At 36.4% G+C, this 14,118-nt stretch overlaps 1 protein-coding gene across 2 annotated transcripts in view; it reads left to right on the plus strand.

Moving 5' to 3' along the window:
* Window positions 1–14,118, plus strand: part of dlg2 (discs, large homolog 2 (Drosophila)) — a gene marked incomplete at its 5' end in the record, with an annotated part of 395,575 nt that overhangs the window by 23,834 nt on the left and 357,623 nt on the right. Inside the window, 1 exon segment of one of the 2 annotated variants that reach the window (NM_001012378.4) lies at window positions 7,202–7,266. Within the exon segment in view, the coding sequence (NP_001012378.1) occupies window positions 7,210–7,266 (57 nt within the window). 2 annotated transcript variants of the gene reach the window in all.

Raw genomic sequence — 14,118 nt, forward strand, 5'->3', positions numbered from 1 at the left:
AATATGTAGTTAAGATACTAAAACACTTAAAGGCTTGGCTTTCATTTCCACTTTCAAACAGGAGCTATTTCACAGCACATAATATGCAGTTTTGAAAGATATCTGAAGTAAATTGATGTTTTTGCCATCAGAAAGTTTTGTTTATGTTAGCAGGAAGTTGCCAGGCAGGAAAATGCACACATATTTAAAGTCACAGGGAAAAGTATTTGACATGCATGCAGTCATTTTAACCAATATGGTAATTTAAGGCAGAAATGCTCAGTTCTTTACTGTTTTGTAATAAAAAAAATAACAATGTCAGAAAAAAATACACTAATAGTTAGAAAACGGCAGGGTGTTATAAATATGTTAGTTTTATTTCAAAGAGTTATAAAATTACAAAAATTAAAAACTCTCTGTGTATCTATCCACTCGAACCTTGCAGATGAGTGATTAATGCGCTGATAAAGCAGCTGATTTGACGATGTTTTTAAATGCTTTCTCCAAAACTTGAAACGCTGTCAGTGATGTCATCAGCACACAAGCAGCCAATAGTGTTCAGCTTTTTCTGATGACTCCTCCCTCAAAATTTCATTGGCTGTGGTTTGATAGCTTGAATGAACTGATGGGGAATGAGTTGTTGTCAGATCATGTAGTGTGTGACCCCCCTCTTGTGGATCGTTCATGGAGTGTTGCGTAGTGTGAACACCACAGAGATTAAAAGACACAAAGTCAAGTCATGTAGTGTGAACGGCACAGCGATCTGCTGATGTTTAAAATCCTGTAGTGTGAACTAGGCTTAACTGTCCTAAAATGTCAGCTGTCAACTGTGAAAACTTTGTCCTAAAATGTTTTTATTTTTAATTTTATTATTAAGCATATAGTTGAAAAACAGTAAGTACATGATGTGAAGAATTTAGTTTAATCTGCTGTAAATTTAGTATAATAAACATAAAATAATGATGTAAAACAGTTTATACAAACAACCATAACATTACCCTAATCACAGCCCCATTAAAAAAAAAAATATATATATATATATATGATAATTGTTATGACTTTAAAGTTTTAACATGGCCACAGCTATATCACCCTGCAGCCCAAGACCAGTTACTCACTGATGCTAAGCAGGGCTGAGCCTGGTCATTACCTAGATGGGAGACCCCATGAGAAAACTAGGGTGCTGTTGGAAGAGGTGTTAGTGAGGCCAGCAGGGGGCGCTCGATCTGAAAAAATTGAAAGGGGACACCAAACTGTCAGTGGGCATCGTCTTTCGGATGAGACGTTAAACAGAGTTCCTACCTCTGTGGTCATTAAAAATCCCATGGCACTTCTCATAAACGGGAATCACCCCCATCCACCAAATTGGCTCGATCACTGTCTCTCCAATCCACCTATAGCTGGTTGTGTGTTGAGCGAACTGGTGCAATTGTCCTTAGGCTGCTGTCGCATCATCCAAGTGGATGCTGCACACTGGTGGTGGTGTGGAAAGACCCCCCCCTAATGATTGTGATGTGTTTTGGGTGTATGGCCAAATATGATAAATGCGCTATATAAATACACATTACTTACTTACTTACTTACTTACTTACTTACTTACTTACTTACTTACTTACCTACTTACTTACCTACTTACTTACCTACTTAACTCTAGGGGTTAAAATAGGTAACTTTCGAAGTGACTCAGTTTGTGGTGAGTTGGTGGCAAAATAGCAAAATGACAACCAAATCATGCAAAAAAAGTGAATTTATTTACAAAAGTGAAAAGTCAAACAACAAAATAGTATATACACAAATCTCACAAAAGAAAATAAATCAATTAATGTGTGTTATGAATTGGGAAAGGAGAATTAAGTGGCGCCAAATAAAAGAAAGCAATATAACAAAAACCCTAAAGCTAGCTGAAAATTTACTCTGTAAACTATCTAATAGAATATAAACACAAAACACTTTCAGTGTTTGCACGCTATAAATAAACTACTTATCTAACTAAAGATATGCCGAAAACTTACAGCGGGTGGCCAGTGTGTTTAGACAGTGGAATTTTCTGCGTGTTGCGAGGTGTAGGTCGCATGACATCTAAACTCCTCAATTCCCAGGGGAATTCAGACACCAAAGATCAGGGATCGCCAAATACACACATGCAAGACGGTAACAGTGACCAAAGCAAAAAGGAGAACAAAAATCCAAACTCTGAAGTCGTATCAACAAAATAACTCAAAACACAAGCCAAAACAAACACAAAAAGACTAGCAAGAGAAAAGCAAGCAAGAGAGAACGAGCTTCCCCTCTCGCGTCGCTTTAAACTTTGAGCCTCCTTCCTGATTGGCAGCAAAGGTGATGACGTTGCAGACAGTAATGGAGAGTGACGTCTACACAGACGAATGGAAAACTGGAGTGGGTGATCCTGAGAATCTTTACACAGAGCGAGTGAGAGAGTGAGAGAAAGATCAGTGATTGGCAGATTGGTAGTCTGAGATAAATGAGCGTAACCTTAAATCTGTTTGACAGTCTGGAGGAAAGTGATGAGATCATAAAGTGTGGTCCAAAAATAAGTCAATGGGACTTTTCAGAAAACTGCAAGTCAGATCAGATGGAAAAGATAAAGCAACCAGAGTCAGACCAGTTTGGGGTTTGCTGCTTTAGTGGTTGTAGTATGAACAGTCTAGGAGGAAATGCAAATTAGTCTCAAAAAAAGAAGAAGGCGGAAGAATAATAAGTTCATGTAGTATAACAGTATGTTGGCTTTCTTAAGCCACCATAAATATGATATTTTGAATAATATGATAAATTATTTATATTATATTTAATTATTATATACTACTATCTATTGTGTGTACTGTGCTCTTGTTATACATGCATGTTACTTTTTTATGTAAACTTTATAAATGCTTTGGAAATACATTTGTAACATTTGTCATGCCAATGAAGCAATTATTAAATTGAATGTTGAATTGTAAACACAAGCAAAACATACAGGCACGTGATTTTGGCCGTAACAATAATTAATGAAGAAAATGTTTCCTAAAATGTTTTTGATGCATTTTGTACATATTTTGTACAGACTTGGTCTTGTCAAGGAACATTTAAGTGGGACTTAAATATGCCTTGGAGGGATATAAAAATAATTAAAAAATAAATATTGTGGGTTTATTTGTAGATTAGGGTTTACTGATCACTATGTAAACAGATGAGATACCTCATGTTATTATCTTTGCTTGTGGAAATTAGCTTAGCTAAAGTTAAGGAATTAGGAAGAGTAGTTGAATTCATTGAAAACAAACTTAGCTAAACCAAATGTTTACATCCTTATTGATTCTCTGGATGTTTAGTTTTATTGTTTGGGTTTAATTCCATTGATCATCCTCTTTGAATACATTACATTAACATTTAGTCGTTTAGCAGACGCTTTTGTCCAAAGCAACTTACAATTGAGGAGGCTTTCAGCGAATCAACAAGAAGAGGCAATACACAGTGCTAATTATACAAAGGAACTGTTTATGCTCAGAGCATTAGGGGCTAAAGTTAGGAGGGGGAAGTGTGTGGTTTGTTTAGTATAGAGAAGTGTGTTTCTACATGTGGTTTGTCAAGCCCACTCACGTGCGTTTTTTTTTTTTTTTTGAGATCATGAGTGATTGTAAGAAAGTGTTCAGTGCAAGTGTCGTTTACAATGACAGTGAGCTGAAAATCTAGAAACAGTCTTGCAAACATCCCAGGAAAATTATTTAAACTTTTTATTTTTTACTTTTTTGCATAAACACTGTCAAGCTAAAAAAAAAAAAACCCTATGGCTCAAACATTAAAATGTCAGAATTTCAGTCCGCATGCAACTGATGCTCAATTACCATTTGTTCATTTGTGTTTAATGAGAGGGGTTAAAGATAACGGCATGGGAGAGGAGGGATTTATAGGTCAGTGGTGTGTCATGCTAAATCAGACTCATCCACTGAAAATGAGCTTGCAACTAAATATCGAGGGAGATGATGACGCCAAGTCTGGGGCCGAAATAAAATTGTAATCTTTGTTACCCAAGAGGTTTACTTTTTGTATATCATTGTCCTCATTAAAGCAGCATGTACTGTAGTGAGGATTGTGGGTCTGTCCTTTTGACCCGGGGATGGATGATTGGAGGGTAAACAGGGCTTGAATGATGAGCTTAAACTCTTAGTTTTTGTTCCAAAGAAAAACAAACAGTACTTTAAGGGATTTAGCTTGAGAAAGAAAATGAAATAAAAGCAGTCTACATGCATGTCAATGAGTGTGCATCTGTGTGTGTATTGCTGGCCCGTAGCCAGCAGTTGTTTGTAGCCCCCACTGACAAAAGGTCCAGAATCTGTCACATGAGCTCATTTTTTTTCCTATTTTGACTGCTATTCCAACATAAATTGTGAAAATAACCCATCAAAGAAGGCTTTAGGACCAAGCAGAATCCTTTGTTGACTGTCGTGACTTCAGCTAATCCATTTTGGCCTGTGCTAACAATTATTTTTCATAACATCTCTGCTAGAAAACATTTAATCTGATGAAAGCCAAGTCATCTTTCACTACTGACCTACTGTATTGATAAATAGAGAAAACGAGAAATAGAGAAAACTTTTATTATAAATCTTGGACCTTATTCATGGAACAAAAAAGGATCAATAAAAAGGTGTGAAGCACCAAAGGCGGCCCATATTAAAGTTGATTTTTATACTAATCGGGTTATTGTTATCTATGAATTTTCAAGTTAGCTTTTTTTACAAGAGAAAAATCTTGAAAAATTGTAAAGCTCTACAATATTATTGTTTATTTTTTTATTCAAATAGCCAAATTCTAACTGAATGTGCTGGCCAGATTGTTATTTGCCTAATAAATTAACATAAGCTACAGTGTCAATGAATAAAAATAACATATTATGTTTTTTTTTTCTCAATGATAAATCATGTAATTATTTATTTATTTATTTATTATTATTATTTTTTTCAAAATCTTTTAGAAATTGTTTTGGAACCTCAAAAAATTTGGTTCTGATGACCATCTGGTAAGTTATTTATTATTTAATAAATAATAATTAAATAGAGAAGGAGGTGAATAACTGCATAAAGGTCTACTTTTTGAAAAAAAGAACCACCCCTAACACCAGGCTGGCTACAGGCCTGTATTGTAATACATTTTAGGAGACATATTTGAGAAGTGATATAGGGATTTTGAATTTATGTTTTTCTTTTTTTTCTTTTCTATTAGATTTATTTTATTACTATGTATTATTACTAAGACAACCAAACATGATTATATTAGAAAATTCAGATTTTTCTGGTAAGTAACTGCAAGCAATTTACATACAAAAGTACTAGGCAAATATTAATTATCATTAATTGTATCTTTAATAAAAGTTTGTTTTGGCATAATATATGTGTGTGTAATAGGGTTGTGCGATGTTGAACAATTTGGCATCGTACAATATCTAATGTGAAACATCGCAATGATGCCATCATCGTCGTAGGCGGGGGGTGAGGGTGGTTGTTAAATATCAGTGAACTCATAACGAATTAATTAATTGTAGCCGTTTTCACTACCTGACCCACATGGTCTTTGCTTTACCCATAACCAAACCATAAATGAATAAAATTACAAACAAATGACCAACTGTCAATCACTTTTATTCCTGCGGGACTCTGGCATGAATAGGCACAGTGATCTGTGTCGTTCTAATGGTTTTTCCCACAGCTGGTGGAGGAGTCGAGAGTTTGGTTGGAGTTAACTGTAGTGCATACATTTTCATTGTTTTCACTGCAAAATCCTCACCGTGTGCGCGGATTTAGGAGAAATTTATGCAGAATGCATCTTTGCACCTAAAAACTGCAAACGCAGCACTCAGGAACAGATTAAAACGGTTGTCATGTGAACTTGCTAAAGTAAAAAAAGCCTGCAATGCTTGCCCCACCTTTGTGCTCTTTTTATTGGCTCACTGCTCTAGAACTGAACGCAATTGATTGGTTAGTATCAGCTGTCAATCACTCAGTCAATGCCTTCTGCCTTTAGATGACAGGAGCTACAACCGCGAAAATGTGAAGCGCTGAAGATGAGAGATTGAAAATAACACTGACAGATTTACCTAAAGTTACTAATAATGGCACATGTTATTAGTGATCATGTGCTGAATGTTAATCCACCATTTGCACTTTTCCGAGAGTGGATAGAAGACTTCCAGTGTTTCAAGTCCGCTATGAAAATGACTAAAGACATTCACTTTAAAGTTTGTGGGATGGGATTTACATGGTAACAGCGTTTGCCACTAAATCTACACGATTTAAGTGTGAGAGGTGCTATATAATCCTTCATTCATTCCTCACGTTGCTGTCAACCGTGCAAGTGGCAGCTATATGTAACTAATAATAAGTTATGTATATCAATATAAATGTGGGGCGGGACGATGGATTGTGATACCGGCTCAGCATCGTAAAATTTGTCGGCCATCGGCATGCATATATTTGGGAAAATGTTTATTAATATTTAGATATAAAATATCTTTTATAAATTATAAAGATTATAAAAAATAAAGATACAGATTATATATAAATGCAAATATTTATGAAACAAAATAGTTTTGATTAGTTTATATATGTGTGTGTGTATCACACACACACACACACATATATATATATATATATATATATATATATATATATATATATATATATATATATGTATATATATGTATATATATATATATATATAAATATTGTCAAAGCAAACTTTTATTTTGAATGTAATTTGATTTTTGCCCAGCACTTATAACAATTTGACCTTTAAAAAAATTGTCTTTAACATGCAGCATCAGATTGCCTAAGTTTGTATTTTTTTAAGAGTCCATTTCTAATCCTCTTGGAACTTTTTGTCAACTTTGTTAGCATGAAAAGCCTCTGTTTTGAGTTAACATTGTTACATACTGGATAGTATTTAGAGTTCATCTACGGTGAACGCACAACTTGGCATTACAACCAAAACTCCCTCGCCAAGTTCAGGGTTGAGTGTAAAAGCTTGGGTCTCAATGTCCTGTCGACCTCGTCTGTTAATTATTCCCTTGTGTCTGTGGGAAAGTGTTGTGCCCAGGAAGTTAAAGTACTCGGTTTATAATGTGATCACTCAAAGCGGCTTTGAGGCCCATCTGCTGAAGGGCTTAGCATGTGTGTGCATGTGTGTGTATTTAAGAAGTGAGACGTAGATGGTCATTGAGATGCTGGATGCAGAATGAAAGCTGTGGTCAGGGTGTTGAAATTGGAGGAGCGGGCAGTGCACAGACAACAGGTAAGACTGAAAGAAGATGAGAAACAATAGTAAAGCAGTCTAGACAGAACACAGTTAGCTAGCATGCATATTGTATTTGGCCATTATTATTCTATTCCAGAAAAAACAATGGTCAACAGCTGAAAAAACATAGAGAATTTTATTGGGCTCATATTAATGATTTTGCTATAGAACATTCAAATCCCAAACCTACTTATGAAGTAGCTTAATTGAGTTACTGAGACTTTTTTCAAGGAGATCTCAATTTACTGGAATAAATTATTCATTGCTGACTCAGAAATTAAACTGTCATATGGCTTAGTGTGATTATCAAGAGTGCATGTTTAATTGCATAAATATGTTGTGCACTTCTGAGTGAAGTGTGCACTGTTTACTTTCCCACTGCACAGCTCAAGATTCAGTGTATTCAGTATCTCAGTTATTGTTTTTATTCTAAAACATGTCATGATAAATTTTTTGATCCATTGTTCGTTTCTTTGTTCGTTCCTTCTTTTGTTGATTCGTTCCTTCGTTTGTTTCTTTAATTCGTCCGTTCCTTCATTCGTTTGCTTGTTTATTAGTTCTTTTGTTCGTTCGTTCATTCATTCATTCCTTCCTTTGTTCCTTCCTTCGTTCTTTCCTTCCTCTGTTCGTTGTTTGTTCCTTCTTTCCTTCCTTTGTTTGTTCCTTTGTTCCTTCTTTCTTTCCTTCGATTGTTTGTTATTTTCCTTCGTTTGTTTGCTTTTTTGTTTTTTCGTTTCTTCATTCCTTCCTTCGGTCATTCCTTTGTTCCTTCCTTCGTTCTTTCCTTCCTCTGATCGTTTGTTTGTTCCTTCGTTCCCTTCTTTGTTCCTTCGTTCCTTCTTTCTTTCCTTCGATTGTTTGTTTGTTTGTTCCTTCGTTTGTTTGCTTTTTCGTTTCTTTATTCCTTCCTTTGGTCGTTCCTTCATTTGTTTGTTCCTTCGTCCATTCTTTCCTTTATTACTTTTTTTTCCGTTTTTTTTGTTCCTTCATTTGTTCATTCCTTCCTTGGTTCCTTCCTTGGTTCCTTCCTTTGTTCCTTCATTCGTTTGTTTTTTCCTTTGTTCCTTCCATTGTTCGTTCGTTTTTTCCTTCGCTTATTTGTTTGTTTCCTTTATTTGTTCCTTCTACCCTCCCTTCCCCCTTTTCTTTATTCATTCCTTCCTTCGCTCGCTCATTTGCTTCTTCCTTCCTTTGCTTGTTCATTCCTTTCTTCCTTCAATCGCTCATTCGTTCCTTCCTTCGCTCGTTCCTTCATTCGTTCACTTTCCCGTTTATTTATTCCATCCTTCCTTTGCTTGTTCCTTCGTTCCTTTTCTCATTCGTTTGTGACTTAACTTGTTCGCTCGTTCCTTCCTTTGCTTGCTCGTTCATTCGTTCCTTCACTAGTTTGTTTTTTGTTCCTTCGTTCTTTTGTTCGTTTGTTCGCTCATTCATTAATTTATTTGTTTCAAATATTGCAGACGTAGAGATAGTAAACTTGGAACTTCTCATTCATCTTTTCAATCTCTATTATTTAAAATGTAGCAAAATGTTTTACGGTTTGTATTGCAATAAAAAAATGTCGTTCAATTGTAGTATGCTCTATTTATTTACTCTGTAACCACTTTGAACTAACATTTAATAGAAAGAGCAGGAAAAAATATATAGACTAGCATCTGCAGATATAGCTAAATAAAACCCTTTTCTAGAAATTGCCTCACTGAAATTTTGACTCTAATTATTATTAATATTATCAGCGCAGAGTTACTTTTTCATAGTATCCCCAAGTCATTTATTAACCCCTAAGCTGATCAGATTGTGATGTAAAAACCTAATCTGAGACACTCTTCTGCTGCCATTTCTTCCCAAGATGTGTTTTATTTGTTCATTAACAGCACACAAACATGTTAATGTAGTTATTCCAATTCAATTTCAACTGCAGCAGGCATCTCTCTCCTGCTGTCTGTTTATTCATTTCAATTACTGGGGAAGGTCTTGATGTAAAGAACATCTGTTGTGTGATACATCTGGCTTGATCTGGCTGCTGCAGTTTCAGTCTACTGCCTCACCATCATTCACTAGCCCCGTTCTCCTAAACGACCATGTCATTTGAGCTTGCTGCTTTTCCAAAATGCCCCCAAAATAAACCTTGATTGAGGTTGTCCATGTCGGCGTGAAATGCTTACTCACTACTCTCTCAAACTGGCCACGGTAATTTGTTTCTTTCAACAACTGTGCTAAAACTGGTTTGTATAACCAAAGAAGGCAAAATCGAAACTCTCACATCACGACTAGTGACTGCAATAGCTGCTTCCCCAATCCCTGTGCAGATCCTCCAAGCGCGAGAGTGTGTGTGCGAGAGGAGCGTGTCTGTATGTGCGCGTGTTCGATGAGCTCCAGAGGAGGAGGGATGCTCTGATCTCAGCAGCAGCAGCAGCACAGGCAGCAGTTGGAGCCCCAGCCATGCGGCTGAGCAGCGGATAGCGCTATCAAGCGCCGGGCTGTAGGACTACGGCAAGACCATGTCCACGCAAAGAGAGGACTCACGCCTCTGTCAGCGTTAGCTCCAGCCGTGCCTTTCATTCCTCTCTCTTTTAGTCTCCCTCTCCTCTTTCAGCTCTTTCTGCTTATTAATGTGGTGCTGATGAAGGGGAAACTGGCTTGAGCTTTTGGCTCAGGATGGATTGTCTGTGTATTGTCACAACTAAGGTAAGAAGAGCGAGAGAAGATTAGTATGAAAGGGAAGAAGCTTTTTTTTCTTCATTTCAGCTGTGTGTGTGTGTTGGTTGTTGAGTGACCGAAGGTGGTATTTCTGCCGCTGTTTCTATTAAAATTGACTTTTTAGTGTAATGGTGTTGCATTGCATTGGCTTAATCCCACGTCGCCAGATCTTTTGAGGCATCAAGGCGTAAACTTATCAGAAACTTGGTAGCGAGAATCACTGCAAGCAAGCTTTTAGGTCTTCGCTAGACATGGCTCTGTTGGAATACATTATTGATAGTCAGTCCATCAACAAACCGTCCAAGGCTTTATCGGATTTTCCCGCCTTCCCCAGTGCAGGTATCTGGACGTGAAGCCTTTTGAGTGGCATTAGAGGATGGAGAGTGCCAGTCTGCCAGCAGTACTTGAGCTAAAGGGGTTTATTTCATTGGAGACGAGCTGCTCTGTTTACTTGCTTCTAAATATACAATATGAGCGATTCGATCTCTATGCTTCTCTGTTCAGCTTAATGTTGTCAGTGAGCGAGGGCTTGTATCTGATTTGTAGACAGCTCTATGTCTTTCATTTACAGTCAGTGCTGCTGCTGCTTTTCACTGTTTCTGTGAACTGAAATATTAGTGTTTGTGTTTGTGTGCATTTTTTCCTCTTGAATCAGTGTTCAGCACTGTTATTACAGTGTTATTGTGATGGTAATGCGGGCAGCTTTGCTCTGTGCTGTGAATTCCAAATGTCTTCCTACTACAGCTGAATGGCAAGCACCTTAATGCTGATGTTTAAAAGCCGGTTTGGGTGTTGTCTGACTTTATTAAAGTCCCTTTAAAAACTGACTAGTGTTAGACTTGTTGGAAAGTTTATCCATAACCCTAGTAAGAATAGATGCAGTGACTATATGCTGAAATGGTTACTTCCTTTCCTTTCTTTTTTCTTTTCCTTTTCTTTTCTCATTTTCTTTTTTGTTTTTTTCTTTTCAGTGTGCTTTTTCCATTTTCCTTCCTTTTCCTTTCGTTTCCTTCTCTTTCTCCTTTTACTTGGCATTTTTGATCTTTCCATTGCTTTCCTTTTGCATTTTCTTCCTTTTCTTGTCATTTTTTTCTTCCCCCCCCCTCCTTTCCTTTTCTCTCCTCTTTCCTTTTTCCTTTCTATCTTTTCCTTTCCATTTACATTTCCTTTCATTTTCTTTTTTTCTTTTCCCCCTTCCTTTTTCTTTTTTTATTATTTTCCTTTCCTTTCCATTATTTTCCTTTCCTTTTCCCTTTCCTTTCATTTCCTTTTCTTTCTGTTTCCCTTTCATTGTTCCTTTCCTTTCTTTCCTTTCCCTTTCTTTTTCCTGTTGTATCCTTTCCTCTCCTTTTCCTCTTTCTTTTCCTTTTTACTTTTCCCTTCTTTTTTATTTTCCTTTCCTATCTTTTGTTCTCCTTTCCTTTCCTTTCCCTTTTTATTTTTTTTCCTATTCTATATTTATTTTTATATTCCTTTCCCTTATTTTTTCCTTTTTTATCCTTTCCTTTCCTTTCTATTTTCTTTTTTCCTTTACTTTTTAATTTCTTTTTTTCTTTCCTCTCCCTTTTCCTTTCCTATCATTTCCTCTTTCTTTTCCTTTTCTTTCCAGTCCCATTTCCCTCCCTTTTCCTTTTTATTTTCCTTTCCTTTCCTTTTCCCTTTTTTATCATTTTCTCTCATTTCCTCTCCTGTTTCCTTTCGTTTTTTCTTTTTCCTTTCCTTTCCTTTCCTTTTTTCATTTCCTTTTCCCATTTTTCCTTTCCCTTTTCCTTACCTCTCCTTTCCTCTTTCCCTTCCTTTTATATACTTTCCTTTACTTTTTCCTTTCCTCTCCTTTCTTCTTTCCTGCCCTTTATTTTCTTTCCTATTCTTTTTCCTTCTCTTCCCTTTCTTCTTTCCTTTCCTTTGCTCTTTCCCTTCTTTTCTTTCCTTTTTCCTTCCCTTTCCTTTCCCCTTTATTTTTCCTTTTCCTTCCTTTTTTCCTTTCTTATCATTTCCTATAATTCCCTATCTTTCCTTTCCTCCCCTATCCTATCCTATCCTCTCCTTCCCCTTTCCCTTTCCCTCTCCTTTCCGTTTTCCTTTTTTTTTCTTTTTCTTTTTTTAAATTCAATTTATTCAGCAAGAATTTGTTAAATTGATTTAAAAAGGTTAAAGATTGTTGGTGGATTTGTTGAAAATTTTTTAAACTTCCTTTGTCTGGGAATTCTGAAATAATGTATTATGTTTTATTATGTATTAAGTATCACTACTGTTTTAACATACATATTTTTAAGATTGATTTAAATTATGTGAAACTAAAGAGTATTGGCTGCTAATTCAGCTTTCCTACCACAGGACTGAATGAATTTATTTACTTACATTAACATATATTTACAAAGATCAAAAATGTTAACCCAACCCGCTCTGTCCATCATTTCACTCCTAAAATTTTAACAGAAAAGTTGGTTTCTGCACACTGGCGACTCACTGCAGATATTAAGCTTGAACTCGCCTGACTCACAGAAAGCATTCATTATATCATCGAAGAACTGATTGTATCTGAACGGTTGAAATAATCACATTAATTCCCAGCTGAGATGCTTACTCAGATTTTTTCTGCTTTCAGCTCCTCAGTCACCCACAAGAAATATTTTAAGCTTTAATTCTTCAGTTCGACTTCGTGAATCATCATTCATGCATAATGAATATTTTCTGTGCCCTGAGTGGTTATGTCAGGTTTTCATTAGAAATACAGTTTTCAGTTTTACAATAAAACTGATAACAAGATCTGGAAATCCCTCAACACTCAAAAAAAAAAAGATGTTTGTTGTGTGTAAAATAAGCTGAAACAACACAATTCTTGAAGCTTTATTTTGGAGGCAACTCCAAATGTTATGTTCAGTCCACTTCAATTTGTAAAAAATACTATTACGTTAACTTGATTCCTTCCTGTTGTCCCAACACAAATCAAATGTGTGGAACTCGCTTTTTTTTATAACGACGAGTTCTCTAGTTACTTTTTTATTCTTTGCTGTCCCTTACCTATTTCCCATGTCAACCTTTATATTGAACAAGGCAGTTATAGCTATTAAACTGTCATTTTTTTCCTGCTGACCACTGCTGCACTGGCCATGCAGAGACTGTAAAAGGGCAGCTGCTCAAGAAAACAGGCAGACTCGTATAGGAAGCACTGAGCTCTGTGGATAAAGGTGCATCATCCTGGTTTGTAGCAATTTAGCTGTGTAATGATGCTGTTGACAGAGAGCTGGCTCATCTGTGGCACCCTGGGAAGCTCAGCCCAGGACTCATAGGGTGAGCCTGCATGTCTGGAAGAAAAGGTGAAAATCATGTGGGAACATAAGATAGAAATAACCAATATATATGTATATATATTTTTGAACAGCAGAGAATTTTTTTCTTATTGGCCAGTTGCTGCTGTTGACTGATGCAAGACTGTAAGTTGGCCTGCTTTGTGTGAGACTCCCCATTGTTATTTGTTTATATTGCAACAAAAAATATATATTATGTAAGATTAGTTTGTATTCGATTCAATATTTAACACTCAAGGAAGAGTAATACATACACTCACCGGCCACTCACTTTTGGGTACACCTTACACCGGCTTGGACCTTCTTTTACTTTCAGAACTGCCTTAATCTTTTGTGGGATATTAGATTCAACAAGGTAATGGAAATACAGAGATCTTGGTCCATATTGCTGCACATCCATGATGCCAATCTCCCATTCCACCACATCCCAAAAATGCTCTATTGGATTGACATCTGGTGACTGTGGAGGCCATTTAAGTACAGTGAACTCATTTTCATGCTTAAGAAACCAATCTGAGATGAATTGCGCTTTATTACATGACACATTATCCTGCTGGATGTAGCCATCAGAAGATGGGTACACTGTGGTCATAAAGGGATGGACAGGGTCAGCAACAGTACTCAGCTTTGGCGTTGACATGATGATCAATTGGTACGAATGGGCCCAAAGTGTGCTAAGAAAATATCCCCCACACCATTACACCATCACCACCAGCCTGAACCGTTGATTCAAGGCAGGATGCATCCATGCTTTCATGATGTTAATGCCAAATTTTGACCTTATTAACTGAATGTCGCAGAAGAAATTGAGACTCATTAGACCAGGCAACATTTTTTC

The sequence above is a fragment of the Danio rerio genome, chromosome 10, assembly GCF_052040795.2.
Source record: "Danio rerio strain M-AB ecotype USA chromosome 10, GRCz13ab, whole genome shotgun sequence".
NCBI classification, from domain to species: domain Eukaryota; kingdom Metazoa; phylum Chordata; class Actinopteri; order Cypriniformes; family Danionidae; genus Danio; species Danio rerio.